This window comes from Phyllopteryx taeniolatus, chromosome 14 (assembly GCF_024500385.1).
Source record: "Phyllopteryx taeniolatus isolate TA_2022b chromosome 14, UOR_Ptae_1.2, whole genome shotgun sequence".
Taxonomy (NCBI): domain Eukaryota; kingdom Metazoa; phylum Chordata; class Actinopteri; order Syngnathiformes; family Syngnathidae; genus Phyllopteryx; species Phyllopteryx taeniolatus.
The window spans coordinates 6,285,733-6,306,573 of record NC_084515.1 but is presented as its reverse complement, the minus strand read 5'-3'; the positions used below and the strand labels follow the sequence as shown (position 1 = coordinate 6,306,573).

Below are 20,841 nucleotides of genomic sequence, written 5' to 3'. Positions count from 1 at the left end.
CTGTTACGTAAAAGTGGTTCATTTACTTAATAAATATACTTCGCTGGCATAGATAGATGAACAAAAATGCATTATTGCTAATGAATAAATAATTTGTGTTTTTCGTCGTTGTTTCTGTAGGGGCCTTGAAGGTTCTCTTACAAAATTACTTTATTTTTTGTAAGATGAAGCGTCACCAAATCTCATTTGGGGTAAACTAATGATGTCGAGGACAGAAAACAACAGAGCAAACATCTTGGTGTTACCAAATTCAGTCTCAGTTGATATTATATGAGTGAATACTGAGTAGTTGGAAGTTTTTTTTTTTTTTTGTGTGTGTGTTGGCTGAAAATGACATTTGGTTGGACCGTTTTATTTTGAAAAGGAACAAAAGGAAATAACATTGAACGAAGACTATTGGTCGCTCCCTCTCCCCGAGCTGCCAGCGAACGCCTCTTTACACGCCCACGATGAGAGAGTGAGGCTGGTGAAGAAACACCCACAGCTCCACACGCCGCGGTGGTGAGCAGGGGAAGACGCGGAGGCATCAACCGCATCATCCGACGATCATGGCCAAAGTCGCTGTCTCTCTTTTGATATTTTGGCTCGTCTGTGGCACCTGCTGTGCTCTCGGTGGAAAAGGTAGGAAAAAGCTTCAATAATATAGTAAACTCGGCTTTTTTTTCTTTAAAAAAAAAAACCTTTTCAAAGTTTACAAGGAGCGACAACTTTAGCCACTTACCTTGCCATTACTGTTTTACTTCTGTTTGAATATTCACTCGTTTGGCCCGTACATGTTTTTCCTCTCTTGCTGTTTGTTGCTTTAATGGAGTGAACGTCGCAGTTAACGGGACAGGTGCTCAGTTTTAATGTTTGCCGGAAACGAACAGCTTGGCCGGAAAGTGGCATTCCTTGGCAACGACACGACACCCTAGTGGAGTGCTTTTTCCAACTTTATTTATTTATTTATTTAATTTTATCTATCTATCTATCTATCTATCTATCTAGCTGTCTATCTGTCTATCTATTACACTAAGTAGGCTACTGTACTACCTACAAATACTTGTCACTCCAAGTACCACCACTGTGATCAACATTAAGATACAGTAGTGTAGTAGGGCTAAGTTTTAATCGAAAACAAGCCCGGTTGTATTCTTACAAAGTATATTTAATGTTATTGTAAGCCCCTGATGTCACTGGTAGGCTCGCCTGACTTGGGTGCAGGCTGTGTGGGTCCATTTGCCAATCAGTGGTGGTGTGAGTGTGAGAGTGAATGGTTGTTGACCCTTAACCGGATAAACGGCTCCAAAAAAATGCATTCATGGATGTAAACTGCTGTAACCGTTTGGAAATTATCCATCTGTTTTTCTGTAACGCTTCATGGTCTTAAATATAGAAAAACAAAACAAAACAGAACTGTACTTAACTAATGATTTAATTGCAATATATTGTAACTAAAAGTTAAATAAAACAACATAAATAAAAAGATAAAAACAAATAATTAAATGCAAATGTATGGTACTAAAAAGTTAAATATAACCAAACTGTACTCTGTCAGTGATTCTTTCACGTACCACGCTTTGAGAATCACTGCCTTAGAAGAAGAAGAAGAAGAAGAAGAATCATCTTTTATTGTCATGAACATGCATGCATGCACACGAAATTTGTTCTCTGCATTTAACCCATCACAGTGAACACATACACGTTAGTGGAACACACTGGAGCAGGGGGCAGCTGAAGCGCCCGGGGAGCATTTCGGGGGTATCAGTGTCTTGCTCAAGGACACCACAGCCTACTCAGCCAAGCCACACATAAGAAAATGCACGGCACACACCTGAACAAAAATGTCACAAAAAGTATTTGGGTCACTCCTGAATTGGAGGCTAATGAACACACCAACATTTATGAAAAACGGACCATTTAGTTTATAATTTTGTGTTATGTTTTCAAGAAAATAGGTAATAACCATCCTACATTTCGGTTCCTCCAGCTCAACCAATAACGGTATACAGTACTTTTTATGAGCTATATTATTTGTCATATCACATATTTTGTTTGGCACAACCCTGTTATAGCTACTTGGGTTTCTGAAAAAAAACTCCAACATATTTTCAAATATAGCTGAATAAATATTTTACAATTGGATAAAAGTAATTTTTTTATAATGCTAATTACATTTTAGCATTACTCTAATTAAAGTGACAGAGTTGCAAATCAATGTTTTTGCTCAAGTGTACATGCTAGCTGTGTTAATGGCTATGCAAACTGTAAATGAGGAAAAAAAAGCCATTTTAGGGGGTGCTCGAGGTTTTATCAAATAAGTCTCTCTCTCTCTCTCACACACACACACTGAAGTATTCCTGTGTTGATGTGTGCCTTAAAAAGGGGCGTGGCGTTGTGAGTGACATCAGGAGCTCTGACTCTATTTCCGGGTGGCGATTTAGTTCAGTGCGAGTGTCTTCTTCATATCTTCTTGTGGTTAAAAAGTGAATCAGGGAACACTGCTTCTTCCTTGACGATCGCGCCGTGTTGCTTGTGATTTGATTAAAAAACAAAAAAAACAAAAAACAACATTACAGTATATATGGCAAACACTTTTTCCATTGCAGCACGTTTGTATATGTGTGACGGTCAATTGTGTGAGTCACTTACTGAAATTTGTACGTGACTGTTCAGTTCCGTTCAGCCGCATTGCTCAGTGTGCGGCGGGGCTAAGTCTTAAACGTTCTAGTCTTTATTTATTATTATTATTTTTTTAAATCGTCTCCCCACCACATTTACCATTATAAATACAAAGTTGACTGTGAGTTGGAGCGTCCCTGATTGGGTGGTGGACCAGTGATGTATATAAAAAAGACAGTGAGCCTGTTTGTCATGGTCAGGGCATTACATTCAATCACATCCTCTCTTGAAAGCTACTGTCAAATCTTCCTCTTCCCTTTCCGACACACACGCACATGAATACACACATGCAGCACTTAGCGCTGTGGCCATGAAAGGCAGGGACATTGTGTTAATTGGGTCTCTGGAGTAAGATTGTGGGGCTGACTGGCTGTCTGCTAAGCCAAACACAATAATTATTTTCTTTGTTTATAAAAGACTTCAATATGGCTGATAGCCAGAGGGATAACAAGCTGGGTTTAGCCCCCGTTTTCTGCAGAGACCACCCATCCAATTGTCAAACGTGAACTCCGTGGTGGTTATCATGTGCATCTACACCTCAGATGTTTTGCAAACATACACAACCTAGTGTGACGGCCACATAACCAATTTATTCACCCTTTAGTGAAATTGTCTTTCACTCTTTGTAAGTCAAATCAACAAATACAAGTTTTCCAAAGCCGTGTTATTGTAAAATCAAATAATTTTCTCTTTGAAGAGGAAGACGTCAGGGCCACATTGTTCTGTGGGCATTCTGTATAAGAGTAGTCACCGCCTTCGACAGCTCGACAAGCTCAGCAGAATCATGTTTGCAGGAGAACAGCGCCAATGAATGCAAAAAGGGAGGAAAAGAGAGGATTTGCTGTACGCTGTGAAGATAAGAAGAATAAAGGGAGGGAAAGCAATTGAAACCAGATCAGATTTATGGCCGTCTTTTCAACAGAGCCGTCGAGCTCTTTTATCCCTGCTGGAACATAAATCCAGCTGGTGACATGGAGGGTAGAGACATAACTCAGGTGCCTCTCTTCTGTGCTGTTTGGACGTGGTATACTGGGAGTTGCTCTGCCCTACCTTGATGCTTCTTTTTTTTCCATCTTTACAGTCATTCATTCCAGAGTGTCTTCCCTCATCTTTCTCACTTTGTGTTTCTCGCCCGTCTGTCTTCCCCTCCTCCTTTGATTCGGCATCGCTTTTTACTGATCTGCTCCGCTGAGCTGATGCCATTCAGAGGGCAAAACTGTCATAGAGAAAGCAAGCATTTCGTCATCCTCACCCACATCCCCCGCCGCCTTCGCCGAGCTTCAACAGCCTTCCTTCTGATTTCCAGACCTGCCGCTCTCAGTCCCTTTTCCTTCCACAGCCATGGGCTCAATTTCAAACTTTCATGGACTTAAGTGAGATGTAAAAATGACAAGGCGCTCTCCTCTCTGCCTGGCTTTGCCTTCTCACATGCCGTCTCTGTGCCAGTGTCGCTCTATTTCCACCCCCTAATTGTTTCCATTTTGATATTTTCTCCCTGATAAAAGGTGCAGTGGAACCTCTGAAGTTGAATCTGTGCAACAATCTCTTCCAAGACACGTTTACCAGATCTGTTCAAATCGATATTTTTGTCCCCATAAGAAATATAGGGGTACCTTGAATTTCAAGAGCCCCAACTTTGGAGTTTTTTCAGTCACTTGGTCAGCAAAATTTGAGTTATGATCGAGCTTCAGTTATACTGCCAGTCTGGTGAAGTAAAAAAAGGGACAGTTAATGCCCTTGCACGTGGGCAAGGAATGCCACAGTCGTTGAAGCACTTTTGTTGAACGGGACAAACAGTCAAACACACAAAGGGAAAAAAAGGGGTATCACTTATGAGGCCACGCCCCTAAAGAGGCATCCACATACGAATACTGCAGTATGCGCAGTATTTACTCTTTATAAAACTTCTTTACAATATGTTTTAATAAGTTTCACGATTTTATACAATACAGTGTTAATTTTCTTTAATTAAATTGAGTTACAAACTTGTTAAAATTGGTTTAATTAATCTGTTCAATGGTCAAAAGAAGTTAACTGCTCTATAATAAAACTGGCATGCCACCGATACATCACTTTAAGTTCCATTTCAGGTTCTAGGACACAATGAACTTGAAGGACACAATGAACCCCAAATATAGCCATATTATTGAAATAATCAGTCCCACCGAACATTAATCCATTGCAATGTTTGTGTATTGTACGCGTGTGTGTTTGTGAGTGAGTGTGTGAGTTGTGTTGAAACGGACCTTGTTTTGCATTCATAAGTGTGAAGAGGACTGTCAAGTCGTAGCAAATGAAAGTGGGTATGCAAATCCAACCCCTAATTAGGATGTTAATTACCCAGCAAGGCTAATTAGAATATGTCTGAGGCGTAAGGTGGAGGAGTAAAAAAGAAGGGACACAAAAACACAATGCAATGTTTGGTGTTGAGAGCGAAAAACTGTTTGTATTGTGTTTGCGTGTGCATGTGTGTTGTTGCTTATGAATCAGCTGCGTCCGTACGACTGCATGACCACAGTCCCACAGGGCTGATTAACACTAAATGTAGGCACCGCTAAAAAGTTCTCTGTTAAAGTATGGTGGTTGGGCGGGGGGGCAGTACTTGGGGGCTGGTCCCAGGTTAATTTTATACAATACAGTCTGTTATATACAGTAAATGTATCCAAATGTAACTCTGCGGAAACGAAATGATTTTCTCGTTCTCAAAGGCGAAGCATGCTTGCTTCAAGCTTTCTCCCCCCCCCCCCCCCCACACCACTCCTAGTTAGTTTACTGTAAAAATGACACATTAAACAAAAGAGAATTAAACATTATAGACTGTATTTAAACATCAAAATGTTCAACCAAAACATAACCACCAAAGTACCCCAGTTTAATACTAACATATTGCAAATTACCTTGCCTGTATACTGTAAATACCTGTAACGAAACGATCTAGCAGGGAGGTGACAGATGAACCGCGATACTGCGGGCGTTCACTGTTGACTGTATGTATTATTTATTGAGTACTATCCACTCTTCCTATCTTGAGGGTGATCAAAAGTTTGTCGTTTTCCCATTCAAGTGAATCCGTGTTTATCAATGCCCCAGAGGCTCACAAATGTTGGAGCTTTTCATTCAGAATCAGAATCAGAATCATCTTTATTTGCCAAGTATGTCCAAAAAAAACACAAGGAATTTGTCTCCGGTAGTTGGAGCCGCTCTAGTACGACAAAGACAGTCAATTGACAGAGAACTCTTTTGAGACATAAAGACATTGAGAGAGAAAACAGTCACTGAGCAATAAAGGGTTGCGAGTTGTCTGGTAATGCTGGTACATTATTTTGTTTTTGACAATTGTGCAAAAGATTCTCACAGTACTCTGAGAAAATGAGAAGTTTCCTTTCCTTGTGGGGGATGATTATTCTTACCCCGCTTCAATGTTAGCCGGCACTTTATAATAGGCATACGAATTTGAATTGAGGGAAAATAACTGAAACATTCTTTCTAGCGCACACCATTAATGACAGTTTGGAGCAGTTGGATGCCTTGTTCAGGGTCACCTCAACCTTTCATCTGAGGTTGCATTCTTAAATATTACCAAGCAAAATGACTACCTAACTTCACTCACCAATATCCTGCAGAAGGTAACTTTTACTTAACGGTCATAATAAGTCTGAAATGTTGTTATTATTTTTTTTTAAATCACGTAAACTGTTAACCGCTTAATCTCTAGTTGTGTGTACTGTCCTTTTATTGCTGGTTGGTTCCAGAAGACTTTCCCTATTCTTCACTCTTTTAATTGTAATCCCAATCCTAGCTCATAAACTCTCTTTTGTTTATTCTGTCTAAAATGTGTTTTTCAGTACTCACACAGAAATTTATTTTCTTGTTACCCTGAACCTGAAGTGAGTCATCTCGCTTGTGTAGTCAGTCCAAATCTGCTGTCAAAGGCTTTGAAAAAGCCTTATATTATGTTCTCATTGCTTGTCATCCCTCCCATAGAAACCATGAACAATAGCATATTTGCTTTTCTGAGAACTGATGCTGGAAATGTTTTGCAAGTGCAGGATTGTGTGAATATTTCAAAGAAGTGAGGTGAGTTTTCACAGTGCAATGTCACTGGTGAAGCAAAAACAAATCACTGACACAACAAAATATTATTTTGGAAGACATTACAGTCACACACACACACACACACACACACACACACACACACTCCTGAGTGCCTTCAGCAGTTGCATTTGAAGTGCAGAAAGACCGATTAGAGCAGCCAAGGAAAATGAAAGCATGTCCTCACAAAGAGGGTTCTAATTTCTACAGTCATCAGTCAAAAAGAGTTACTGTATCTCTGTTTTTTTCAGTTTGGTCTTCTGTGACTCTCCATCATGTCAATGGCTCTCTTCTGCCATTAGACGTGCGAATATTTGGGGTGCTCAGGTCACGCCTTCTTTTGTGATGCTGTGCACCTCCTCTGTCATCAGCCCTCATGTTGTCTGTCTTCTTTGTTCTCGTCTTCACCCAGATATGTCACCGTTTTGTCTCAATCACTGATTGTTAGCACCTTGACGTCCGCGATGAATAGATTTTTTTGTGTGCAAGTCTTGTTTGCCCAGCAGGTAGAGATTCCGTTTGTGTGTTTCTGAATTGTTTTTCTCTTAAATTGCTGAAAAAGCAATTAGTCAAAATGTAATTAAGAGAAACTTTACTTGCGTTTAAAATGTTTTCTTACTAGAACTTTTTTTATTGTGCATTAATTTTTATGCCCTTTTTAGAATATATTTTTATATATACTCAACTTTATTCATAGAGCTCTTTACAAACAACCATAGCTGAAGCAAAGTGCTGTACACAAATACAAATCATACATAAGATATAAGACATCCATCCGTCCATCCATCCATTTTCAACAGCGCTTATCCTGCTTAGGGTCGTGGGACGCTGGAGCCTATCCCAGCTGACTTCGGGCGAAAGGCGGACTATACCCTGAACTGGTCGCCAGTCAGTCACAGGGCACATATAGACGGACAACCCTTCGCACTCACATTCACACCGTCACTGAGTGGGAACTGAACCCACGCTGCCTGCACCAAAGTCAGGCGAGTGTATCACTACACCATCAGTGACAGATATAAGACAATGAAACATAAAACAAAAACAAAACTTGTTAAAAACAATAGGCTCAATCCTCCCGGATATTCCGCTTAAACCTCAGTACCTCCAGAAGCAGCTGGTCAGCTGACCTGAGGCAGATCAGTGAGGTAAGGTGGGGCAAGACCATATAAAGATTTAATAATGATTAAAATAATCTTAAAATGAAATCTAAAGTGCACAGGCAGCCACTAGAGGGAGGCCAGAATCAGTTATGTGCTCCCTCTTACATGTTCCAGTTCAGAGGCGGACAGCAGCATTTTGAGCTAACTGGAGACATTTGAGGTAGTACTGGCTGAATCCAAAATAAATTAGTAATCCACTTGAGATGTGATGAAGGCATGGATTACTGTTTCAAAGTGCTGTTGAGCAAAACGGGGCCTTTGCGAGCTGCCTAAGGTTAAAAATAAATAAAAAAACTAAACAAAAAAAAGTACTGCACCAATTTACCGATCCAATTTAAAACCCAAGTTTAATATAATACAATTATGATCACATTAATGATGAAAACACCGCCAGGTAAAACAAAACTTTGTACATGAAGTGTACTGCCTTTCTGCCCTGACTCTTCAATGTTTTTCACATACTGTACATTGATTCCTTTTTGTGTTGTGCAATTCATATTTCACCTTTTTTTTCTTCCTCATTTTTTAAGAAATGTTTTTGATTGATTGCCGTTTAAGTGTTTTACGCCTCCTTTTCTATTACTTGCAATTTATTAACGCAGTGTTACTGTCAAAACTTGAATACATTAATAATGGTCTCTCACTACATCCCGAAAGGATTAAATAATTTTGCCACTTGCAACTCACGGGTCAAATTCCCCATCTAGTCGTTCTCATAACAGATTGCTTTGAATTTTTACTGACTCTGGTTTAATGACATTTTCTGTATATATTAGTCATGGTCCACAGGTTTGGCTATTACATCTCTGTTCTCTGTCAGCAAAAAAATGCAATCAATCTTCTTGAAGGTTCAGCATAGCTTTTTGTGCCAATAATGGTACTCACGCTGGCTTTTCTTGCTCATTATTGTTAGTCAATCAACAGTGGTCATAATAGATGCATAAATGAAATATCCCTTAAGTCAGGGGAAAATCCTTCACAAGCCCACATTTGGTGACATTTCCTATTAGTAAGTTATGAGGAGATTGGATGAAAGGTTGTTGCTGTTGACACCACATTGCTTTCCTTGTAAACTGTGAAGGTGTACTATAAAAGATTTTTATTAAAGGTTAAATGGGTTTTTAATGTTGCCCTCCATAGCCTGCCGGTGTCACAGATCTGGCTCGCCACATCACTTTGTGGCCTGCAAAAGCAAATCGTGTGTCAAATTCCACAATTTTTGCAAACATCTGTACCAACATTTCCAAAATGTCATATGTAATAAATTTTGAACTATTGCGAAAGTATTTTTTTTGTTGTCAAACCCATTTTTACAGTAACTTTAACAATAGCTGAACAAACAACAGTATTATCCTTGACTTCTGATTTCAAAACTAGTTATCCATCAATTTGTTGTGTGTATGTAATACAGTAATATAATGAGCCAATGAAACATTTATAGTCATAGCATTTCACAGACATAACACCCCTCTGAGGAAAACCATAGCTACGATGTGGTCTGTGACAAAAATGAGTTTGACACCCCTGCTTCGCCCAAAGAGACTTTTTTTTGTTCGTTGTAACGGTGCTTTATTTCAGGAATGTTTATCAGTATTGGTGATAAACTGGTGGCAATCAATTAAAACAATATAATTATAGTTTTATTTGAATAAAACTGAAACTAAGTTATAGCATGTTTTTTGCTTGACAAAATATGGGAAAGTAGTTGCTGACTGACAAAACAAACCAAGAAGGCGGCAAATGCTAAAAATAATGTTCACAACAAAGCAATAGGTTTCGGAGAAAATTTCAGTTTTGCCTTGCATGCAGAATAAGAAATTAGTTATTAGCCATTAAATGTGTTAGTTTCTAACCAACATTTTTGGTTAAAATTGAAGTCAGGAGCAGAGTAAAGTCTTCATGGTTATCATAAATTGGTATCAGTTTGGGTTACAAAATTTATTTGTGCACATTTCTGATATATTGACTTCTTTTGCTGAGCATTTACTATCAAACACATTTGCGTTTAGTTTATTCTTTTGTAAGACTGTAAAACATCCATTTATGAACTCTTTCATGCGCCCTTTTCAAGAGACTGAACCAGCGACTTTTGTCCGCACATACGATTCCAAGCTTTAGCTTTGTTTTGATTGAATGAATTATTTTTTAGAAAAGCTAAAATAGACTCATCAGCTGGGGTTATTGCACCGCCTGTTGCTTTGGGGTGTTTTAAAAATATTTTTCTATACCACCAATCATACCCGATACATCGAGATGTACAATATTAGTACAAAATATGCAATCACACTACCTCTTTTTATAAAAAAAATAAATTGGACCACAAAGCGTTAATCAGGCAGTTTAGTGATCCACTTAGCAATATTGTAGCTGCAGGCCTGCAAGATAGTAATTTGTCTGTGTTTATGAATCTATTGGTTCTCGTCGAAAACCTTCCCACCACACTCGGCTGATGCTTGCCTTTGGCCCCTGCACCGACTTCCTTCCTAGTTCCCTCCCGCACAATTACACTCACCCGCCCACACACATCCACTAAGCAGCTCCTCAGCCGCTGTAATAAAGATGCTGTCTTTCCCAGTAATGGGGATCAGCTGTGGGTGAAGTGTGCCAAGATGGCTCCGCCGCAAAAGATCAGTGGCGAGGATGGCCAACTTACTTATTTTGTTAACCTTCCTTGACCTTGGTCTCTTCCAATCTCGTTACACTTGGACCACTGATAGTCGCACTGCTCACATGGTCGCAACAAGAGTGAAGAGCAATACAACATTAAAGAGCTTGACTGAAGCATCATTTCTTTATTGAGATAGTAGCCTCAATGAGCAAAGTGGAGGGGAAACGATGGTGACACAAATTCACCATCTCAAATTTACAGCCGTTCTGCTGATTACAGCAAAGCTTAACCCCCATTTTGTTTTTTGTTTTTTCCCCCCCAAATCTAGATCTCCCGTGCTTTAAACACATTTAAACTTAATGGTAATAATATTCCTTTGCACCTGTTCTCACGCTTTCACTGTCAAGAGATGGGAGACTGTCTCTAAGACTCGCTCACACAGTGCTCCAAATAAGAGACAAAGCGTCTTGCTTTTAGCATTTAATGTCACTCCCAGTTGAAGTTAACTGTAAAACTGACCCGTAAAACAAATGAATGAAACATTGTGCATTGAGGTTCGAATGACCCAACTTAAGATGCAACCGTTGTTCTGCCGATTTTTTTTTTCTTTCTTTGACTTGTAAGCAAAAGTTGGAGATGTGAGCAGTTTGGCAGATAGTGAACAATTCACGAACAAATACATTTTAACCAAACCACATAAATTTGCTTTAGGCCCGGTACACACACACAAAGACAATCGGCCTGCTTTTGTTTGGTTCTGCTCCTCCCCGACCAAGCACGTCAAATGCCAGACAATCTTAGGTCTTATAAGATTATCCTTGTCATGAACGGAACAAAGGACACGACCTAAAATGCACGACTCCAATACAGATGGACAGTTTAAAAAAAGAGAGGTTTAATATACGAGCAGAGGTCGCTACACGGGCAGGCAATCCGAAAAGGCAACAGTATCCAAAAAATGTGAGGCAAAGAGGCAAGGTCAAAAATCAGAACAGGGTCTAGTCTTACTATGAGTCGGTGACGTGGAAACAAGAAATACTGGAACGTGACAACAAGGTACAACAAACTGGCGACCAGAGAGAGACAAATGAGACACGAGGTTAAATGCATGGGGTAATTAGGGTAAACGAGGCACCGGTGGGGAAGATGCTCTCCGGAGCAGGTGTGTACGAGACTGGGGGAAAACAACAACCAGAACAAAACACCCATGACAATCCTAAAGGTTGTCCTTAGTTCTGATGTGTGTTAAGAGTAGATTTGTCCCAATTTTAGGGTCCGAAACAGGTCCCAACAATCTTAAATAATGAACGTGTTCAATATTTACAACCAAAACTCATTTGTGTGGGGAACGCCGACTTCTCCCAAGCCATGACGCCACGATTGGTGACGTGGAACAGAATGTTGCCAATCAAAAAGCACCCAAGACTGACAAATACGGAAACGGCCATAAACGAAAAAAAAACAAAAAAAACATTTTGTTTGTTTTTTGGGAAGCTGGAACGGATTAATGCCATTTCCATTCAGTTCAATGGGGAACAATGATTTGAGATACAAGTGTTTTGAGTTACGACTGTGATCAGAAAACATATTCTACTCGCATCTCAAGGCACCACTGTACAATACAACTGTTATCGGTCACATTTCCCTGCAGCTACCTTAATCCCTGTTTTTTTTTATGTTGCAGCATGAGGGAAAACGGACTGGCAACACCACAGTCATGCATTAATCCCGCTTTGGAATTACGCTTCACTGAAGTGTGATGGGGTTTTCACGCACACAACACCACAACTGCTCCCTGAAACAGATTAAAATGGCTTGGTGGACTAAATTGGTTTATAATGCAGCCTCCAGCTTGACTTCCTTTAGTACCTGCCCTCGTATATGGGTCGAGGACACGACAGCGTGTACTAAGATGAGAAAAGAATGAAACAAACATTTGCGGGCAAGGCGATGTGGTGTGGTGATGTTTGCCATTGCTAGTCATCGCCTGGCTATGTGAGCAGCCTGTGGTCCAAAGCGATTCATCATGATTATGTGCTGGTAGGCAGGTCTGGGCACACCCGAGATGGAGGCTGACACTATTTCTGGGCTTGTGTCGCTGCCAGCCCGCTCCCTGTTCACCATCACCATGCGGTATAATCCTCATGTCTGGTATTTAGGGAATGCTATTCGGACCACATATTTGTGTTTTTATTTTCCTCGGTTTGTTGTTTGTATTTATTTTTAGTCCCCAGACCTCTGTGTTACGTTTCATATTGTGTTGGCGTCTCATTAAAGATGCCTTAAGTTGCAGAGTCAGTTTGTATCTCCATCTGTTTGGCTCTCGCCCCTTTACTGTCTCCTTCAGTGATTCTTTAGCTCTGGTGTCATTTCGACCACGGTCATTGACGTCACCTGACTTCTACTGTGTGTGTAGCTGTGTATTTTTGTGTGCATGTAACAATAGATGTTTTTGTACAAAAAACTCATGAATCAACCAATGTGGACACAATTTGGTGTTGTGTGCGCTGCTCAGATGCACAGTGTGGTGCTTGAGAGATCTAAATGATTAATGATTCAGCGCTGTGGTGTGTCTGCCAAGACTGGAGCTAAAACCAGTGTCATTCTCTGACTGCTCTCAGTCCATGAAAATTGTATCAGACGAGACTTGGTAATACATCCAGGACTGTCCACAAACCACCAAATGTTAATTTTTTAAAATACACATTTCTATTCATCTGATGATCAAATATTAAAATTCTAAATATTTTCATTAGCTGTTACAGCCAAGAATAACCATGATGGCTCAGCCCCCTAGGCTGTTTTCATGCGACCATTTTAATTGAAAACAACAAAATGTGTCATTTAGGCTGTTTTTTTTTCATGTCAACAGCATTTTTGGAACCTGACTAAGAAACATAATGTAGGTTCAGACCAAGTGATCTTCTGTTTGTCCAGTGATTCACAACCATTTGTGTGGCGTGAGAGATCGTCAGGTGTGCTGTGGCAAATAGGGTTATGCGCGACCAATTTCCACATTCGGCGAAACAGGTCTAAGCGCTTCCTTCCGGTTCAGGTGCCTGGCAGAGCCCGATGGCAGGACAAAGCACCTGTAGGAACATAAACGTCTACTATGTCTTTTATTTTACCATGTCTTCAAAAGCTACCACAAATAACCATATCTGATGTTTAGGCTTTGTTCATGTTTATATAATTAGATATGTATAAATCAATAACTTTTGTCTGATGATGCTAGCGATAAAGGAAGAAAAAAATAATGCTTAAACCCTCATGTCATCAGCCTGTAATGATCTTAGTTATCGTAGCGCACACACAGGATGTCTGCTTACCTGTTTTCCAGGTTTGGTCACATGACATTCCTCCTAAATTGGATTTCATTTAATTGTGCATAAAATTATTTACAGCAAAGGATGTATCTTTATTCATCTATCTATGCCGGCGATGTTTAGTGACAGACAAACAAAACGAAGTGCTCTTCCACTAGACCACTAGATGGCAGAAGGTGCAATAAACCTATTATCCATCTGTTGTCATTCATACAACAGAAAAATAGTTTTGTGTTCAAATAACAGGCCCAGATTTCACACAAAATACATTTGTGAATAAATTAAGGCAAGATCATCATTATTTCAACATACAGTGGAACCTCTGTTTTCGTATGTGCTAGTTTTTGGACAAAAAAAAGCCATTAATTTCCAGGAATTGATGCACGTTCATCTGAAGCTTTGAGTAAGTTGTGCATAAACAGTTTAACAGACTGTAATGTGTAGTCCACAATGGAAGCTTTTATAAACAACTAAAGGCAATAACCCTTCTGGTCTGCTCTGCAACACTCAGGCAACAACTGCGTAACACAACCTTCAAACTAAAAGCATTCTGTGTAATAATTTTCACCACACTTTCCTGGGCTACATGAGAGCTTATTTAACATTTGCACTCAGTAAACAAGCATAGAATAGTTTTAAGCGGGACTGCTAAGTAAGCCACTGTAGGGTCAAATAAAGTCTAGTGAAACTATTATACTGACATTTTGAATGTCTGACCTTTGACAGGATGTTACACCAATGTTGCCCCAACTTGTCCAAGTGTTGCTGAGCAGAGGAAGCTTGTTATTGCTTTGAGTTGTTTGATAAAATTCCATGTATTGTGGAATACGGATTGGTATCTGTTGAACCCTTTTTACATAAGTTGTGAGGGCCAGCTGTTTTGATAAAGACGGCAAGAAACACTATAAAATTCTAGAAAGAAAGAAAAAAATAACTCCCTTCTGCATGCTGGAGCCTATCCTAGCTCTTTTGGGTGAGAGGCAGGGTACACCCTGAACTGGTCGCCAGCCAATCGCAGGGCACATAGAAACAAACAACCATTCGCACTCAAATTCACACCTACCTTTAGTCTTCAATTCACCTACCACGCATGTTTTTGGGATGTGGGAGGAAACCGGAATACCCGGAGAAAACCGATGCAGACACGGAGGGAACATGCAAACGCCACACAGGCGAGGCCAGATTTGAACGCAAGTCCTCAGAACTGTGAGGCAGATGTGCTAACCAGTCGCCCACCGTGCTGCTCGTAATAAATTAATACACTTCATTATCATTTTATATTTCTTTCACACTGTTTTTGTATGTAAAGCTATAGTTATTCTCTATAAAATCGATTTCTTGTTAACATATTTGGGTCTCGAGAAGAGATTAATTGGATTAACATTATTTCCTACTGGAAATATTGCTTCGGATTTTGTACGATTCAGTTTGAGTCAGACTTACTGGAACATCCATCCATCCATTTTCTGAGCCGCTTCTCCTCACTAGGGTCGCGGGCGTGCTGGAGCCTATCCCAGCTATCATCGGACAGGAGGCGGGGTACACCCTGAACTGGTTGCCAGCCTATCGCAGGGCACATACAAACAAACAACCATTCGCACTCACATTCACACCTACGGGCAATTTAGAGTCTCCAATTCATGCATGTTTTTGGGATGTGGGAGGAAATCGGAGTGCCCGGAGAAAACCCACGCAGGCACGGGGAGAACATGCAAACTCCACACAGGTGGGGCCGGGGATTAAACACCTGTCCTCAGAACTGTGAGGCTAACGCTCTAACCAGTCGGTCACCGTGCCGCCCTTTCTGGAACATTGTGTGATAATTTTATTTGGTGGTGCTCTGTGGGATTTTTCTCATGTGCCTTGGCTCAATAAAGGTTGGGAAACACTTGTGATAGACTGACAAATGCTACTACTTTAGAAGAAAAATATATTACATGTACACAAACAATGATGTGCAGTTTACATATTCTCAGTGTTATCACATTGTGTATCCACAGAATGACAGTCTAGCATTGTTCCAAGTACCCCAAGGGTACTCAGAGATGTGATAACCTCCAGCAGTCTGCAGTGCTATTCTGTCAGCAGAATCCTAGATGCAAATGCAAATGTCATTTCTTTTCATTTCTATTTGCTGTTCTGACTCAACTTTTAATGTGTGCATGTGGGTAATACAGTTTACACTGTGTATAGGCTAGATCAGTGATTCTCAACCAGAGTGCCGTGAGCGCTCTTCAGGTGTGCTGTGGGAAATTCAAATTTTTTTTTTGTAATTGTTCAACTTTTTTGTAATTGCTCAACTTTTCTTTACAAGAATTCATGTTCATCTATTTATGCCAGTGAGGCATCGTGACAGACATACATATACAACAACAACATATAAATGCTATTTTAGTAGATGGCAGGCAGTACATACAGCAATTCATGCATCCACTTTTTGTGACATTTTTTTTTGTTGGTGTGCCATCAGATTTTTCAATTGTAAAATATGTGCCCTGGCTCCATAAAGGTTGGAAATCACTGGTCTTTATGCTTTTGCTTGTTATACAGTATGTGCAAATCTGGTGTCCTTTCTGTCCCAAATCGCATTCTTGAACTGATTCAGTTCAGTTGCCTTCAGAGGCTTTCCACCCAACTCCATACCATCATCGACACCTGCTGCATACATTTGAAAAACTGTTTGAATGCGACTGATGTATGACAAATTATTTTCATTAGCACATTAGGTCACCTTTTCATCAAAATTTTAGTTAAATAATTACGTGGCCCAGTTAAAGACTACATTATATTTATTACAGGCTCTTTATTTAGATGTGTATGTTGACCTGTGATTGTCGTTTATTACATCACTGAGTTTCCTTCTGTTCTAGTGTTCAACAGTTCTGGGAAATACACATTTTTAGAATATTCTGGATTAAGGTTGTGAATCCCTGATCGTATGAATTGCAGAGAAATGGATAATTTAGTAATTGTGTTTTTTAGGTAAGCAAGTGTCAATGATAATGTTTGACCTGGTCAGCAGCAATGGATCAATCCCATCAATGTCATGAACGGAACAGAGGATAGGACCCAAAAATGCATGACTCCAAAACAAAGGGACAGTTTCCAAAAAGAGAGGTTTAATAGACGGGCATAGGTCGGTACACAGGCAGGCAATCCAAGAAAGGCAACAGTATCCAAAAACATGAGGCAAAGTCAATAATCGGAACAGGGACTCCCGGGCTGGCTTTAGTAGGCTGACGTGAAAAGCAGGGTGGACCCGCATCGACCTTGGGAGTCTCAGCTTCACGGTGACAGGGTTGATGATCTTTGTGATGGGGAAGGGCCAACGAACCTGGGAGCGAGCTTCTTGGACTCCACCCGGAGTGGAATATGTTTGGTCGAGAGCCAAACTCGCTGACCCACTTTGTAGTTCGGGGCCGGTGTCCTCCGATGGTCAGCAGCGGCTTTGTAGGACCGTCCCTGGCGCAGCAGCATCTGGCGGGCTCGCTCCCAGGTCCTCCTGCAGCGTCTCACCAAGGTCAATGCCGCTGGAACTGTGGACTCTGGGGCTATGGCAGGAAACCGAGATGGTTGGTAACCATGCACAACGTGAAAAGGCGATAGACCAGTGGATGCAGAGGGGAGGGAATTGTGGGAGAATTCGACCCAAACCAGTTCCTGAGACCAGGATCCCGGCTCCTGTGAAGCGAGACATCGGAGCCCAGTCTCCAGGTCCTGGTTCAGCCTCTCGGTTTGGCCGTTGGTTGCAGGATGAAACCCAGATGACAGACTGACGGTAGCACCTATGAAATTGCAAAACTCCTTCCAAAATTGCGAAATGAATTGGGGACCCCTATCAGACACCACATTCTTGGGGAAACCATGGAACTTGAAAACCTGATTAATCATCAGCTCGGCAGTGTCTTTAGCTGAGGGGAGTTTTGGAAGTGCAATGAAGTGTGCCATCTTAGAGAACCTGTCAACAACTGTAAGAATGGTGGTATTGCCTTTAGAGGCCGGTAATCCTGTCACAAAGTCTATGGAAATGTCTGACTAAGGACGTTGTGGTATTGGCAGGGGTTGCAACTCCCCAGAAGGACGTTAATGAGAGGGCTTGTTAGCAGCACATACCTGGCAAGCGTTGACGTAATCGATAACATCCCTCCTAACATTAGGCCACCAAAAGCGCTGTTCGACCACTGATTGCGTCTTGGCAATGCCTGGGTGACATACAGTTCGGTTCGTGTGAGCCCAGTGGAGGACTCTTCCCCTTAAGGTCGGAACCACATAAAGCCTGTTTTCAGGGCAACCTTCAGGGCTAGGAGTGTTGTTCAGAGCCCCTTTAACCGCAGTTTCAATGTCCCAAACAAAAGCAGAAATGAAACATGACTTGGGCAAAATAGTATTAGGGTCGGACAAAGAATTCTCTTCGGAGAAAATACGTGACAAAGCATCTGGCTTACCATTTTTAGAACCAGGTCGGTAGGATAACGTGAAATTAAATCTAGTGAAGAACAGAGCCCATCTAGCCTGCCTCGCATTTAATCTTTTAGCAGTTTTAATATACTTAAGGTTCTTGTGATCTGTCCATACTAAATACGGAGTCTGTGCCCTCTCTAGCCAGTGCCTCCACTCCATCAAACCCACCTTGACTGCCAGCAGTTCACGGTCACCAATGTCATAATTTTTCTCAGCTGGTGTCAGTTTTTTGGAGAGAAAAGCACAAGGATGTAATTTATCATCCTTGAGAGATTTCTGGGAGAGCACTGCTCCTATTCCGGCATCAGACGCATCGACTTCTACCACAAACTGCTGTTTGAGATCTGGCAAAGTAAGGATGGGAGCGGAGGTAAAGCTCGACTTAAGTTTTTGAAAAGCTGCCTGACAAAGCGGGTTCCATACAAAAGGTTTGTGTGGCGAGGTAAGATCATGCAAAGGAGAGGCTATAGAACTGAAATTTCTGATGAATCTTCTGTAGAAGTTTGCGAACCCTAAAAACCTTTGTACATCTTTGCGTGACGTGGGAGTAGGCCAATTAATAACTGCATCAAGGGTCCATTTTGACTTCACCTTGAGCCAGGACGAAACCCAGAAAAGAAACGGACGCCTTGTGGAACTCACATTTCTCAGCCTTGACAGCCAGCCTGCAAAACAGAGCGGACATGAATAATGTGAGTCTCCTCATCCGGGGAGAATATTAAAATGTCGTCCAAATAGACAAAAACATAAACATTCAACATGTCACGCAGGACATTGACAAGGTTTTGGAAAACAGCTGGAGCGTTAGTAAGCCCAAAAGGCATTACCAAATACTCATAATGTCCCGTTGGTGTGTTGAATGCTGTTTTCCATTCATCCCCCTCCCTTATCCTGACTAGATATGCATTTCTTAAGTCCAGTTTGGTGAAAATCTTGGCTCCCTCCAGGAACTCAAAGGCGGTGGAGATGAGAGGAAGAGGATACCTGTTTTTTTACCCTGATCTCGTTGAGACCCCGGTAATCGATACAGGGTCGCAGGGTCTTGTCTTTCTGTCATGGTCTGTGTTTTGGTTTGGGTTGTGTTTAGTTTTGTTCCATGTTTTCCTGTCTTCCATGTTTGTCGTGTGCTCATTAGGTTGTTGTGTCCACCTGTTCTCGTCTACTTTGTGTCGACCAATCAGCTCTCTCCAGCCACTCGTGTCTTGTCCAGGTGTTCCTCGTTGTCTCGTCAATTTGTTTGTATTTAGTTCCCTGGTTTCTTTCAGTTCTGGTCGGTTCATTGTCGTTGTCACATGTCTTTGCCATGTCATAGTCGCCAGTTGTCTTTATCATTGTGGTATGTCATTGTCAGGTGTCATTTTCCCTATCTATTCCACGTCTTACTCACAGGTCATAGTTTGTTTCCAGTTTTAGATATTCAAGTGTTTCTTTGTTACTTTGGTTTGGTTGTTATCTGTTGTGGGACTTCGTTCAGTTTTGCTTTATCCAATATCCTTGTTTTCCTTTTTTGAAGATTAAATATTATTATTTTGAGATTCCCGCACTCCTGCCTTGCCTCCCTGCTTCCCTGCAATTGGGTCCACCATGTTCTTGCCTTGCGTTCCTCGCCTTCGCCCTAACCACGTACGTGACACTTTCTTGCCCACAAAGAAAAATCCTGCTCCCGCAGGGGATGAAGATGGGAGAATGATCCCGGTTGCCAGTGATTCTTCCACGTACTCCTTCATGGCCTTGTGTTCCGGCCCTGAAAGAGAGAACAACCTCCCTCGTGGGGGTGTGGTTCCAGGCAGCAAGTCAACAGCACAGTCATAAGGTCTGTGGGGTGGAAGGGATTTGGCCTTGGAAAAAACATCTTTAATATCCTGGTAACAGGTGGGCACTTGAGATAAATCAGGATCCCCAGATGGGGTCTGTGGATTGTCTTTAGAAACATAGCCCTGAACATCACATGGCGGCTTGAAACAGTTCCGGGCGCAATTGCTGCACCATGACATAACCTGCCCAGAGGACCAGTCAATGTGGGGGTTATGTAATTTCAACCATGGGTTCCCTAAGATAAGGTCATGATTCATGGCGTCAAAAACATGAAAACTAATGCGTTCCGAGTGAGAATCAGGAAATGTCAGTGCGGTGAGTGATCTTGCCCATAAAACTGCCGTCTGCAGCATAGGTGTTGCGGTGGCGTTTTATTTCAAAGGTTCTAAGGTGCATACGTCTAACGAGGATGGAGTTGAGTAAGTTTGCGTCAGAATCAGAGTCAATTAATACAGGTGTATGACTTTCTTGATCATGAGAGCATAGTGTCACTTTAGGAAGAACCCGTGTAGGGTCTTTCTTAATGAAATTCAGACTCACCTCTCCCGTGCCCTTGCTACCGGCACCGGCAACTTTGACGTGACAGTTGCTCACGGAATGACCCAACTGACCACAGTAGAAGCACCGCCCTTCCCTCAGCCGGCTTTGACGTTCCTCAGGGGAGAGACGGAACCTGCCCAGTTGCATGGGTTCATCTGTGGGGACGCTAGCCAGT

The 20,841-nt window shown here is 41.4% G+C and overlaps 1 protein-coding gene across 1 annotated transcript in view; it reads left to right on the top strand.

The window, feature by feature from the left end:
- Nucleotides 1-456: 456 nt before the first annotated feature.
- Nucleotides 457-20,841, top strand: part of clstn2a (calsyntenin 2a) — a 171,761-nt gene continuing 151,376 nt past the window's right edge. The window contains exon 1 of the mRNA XM_061797558.1: nucleotides 457-621. Coding sequence (XP_061653542.1) covers nucleotides 549-621 — 73 coding nt within the window. The 5' untranslated portion in view covers nucleotides 457-548. The remainder of the gene's footprint in view (nucleotides 622-20,841) is intronic.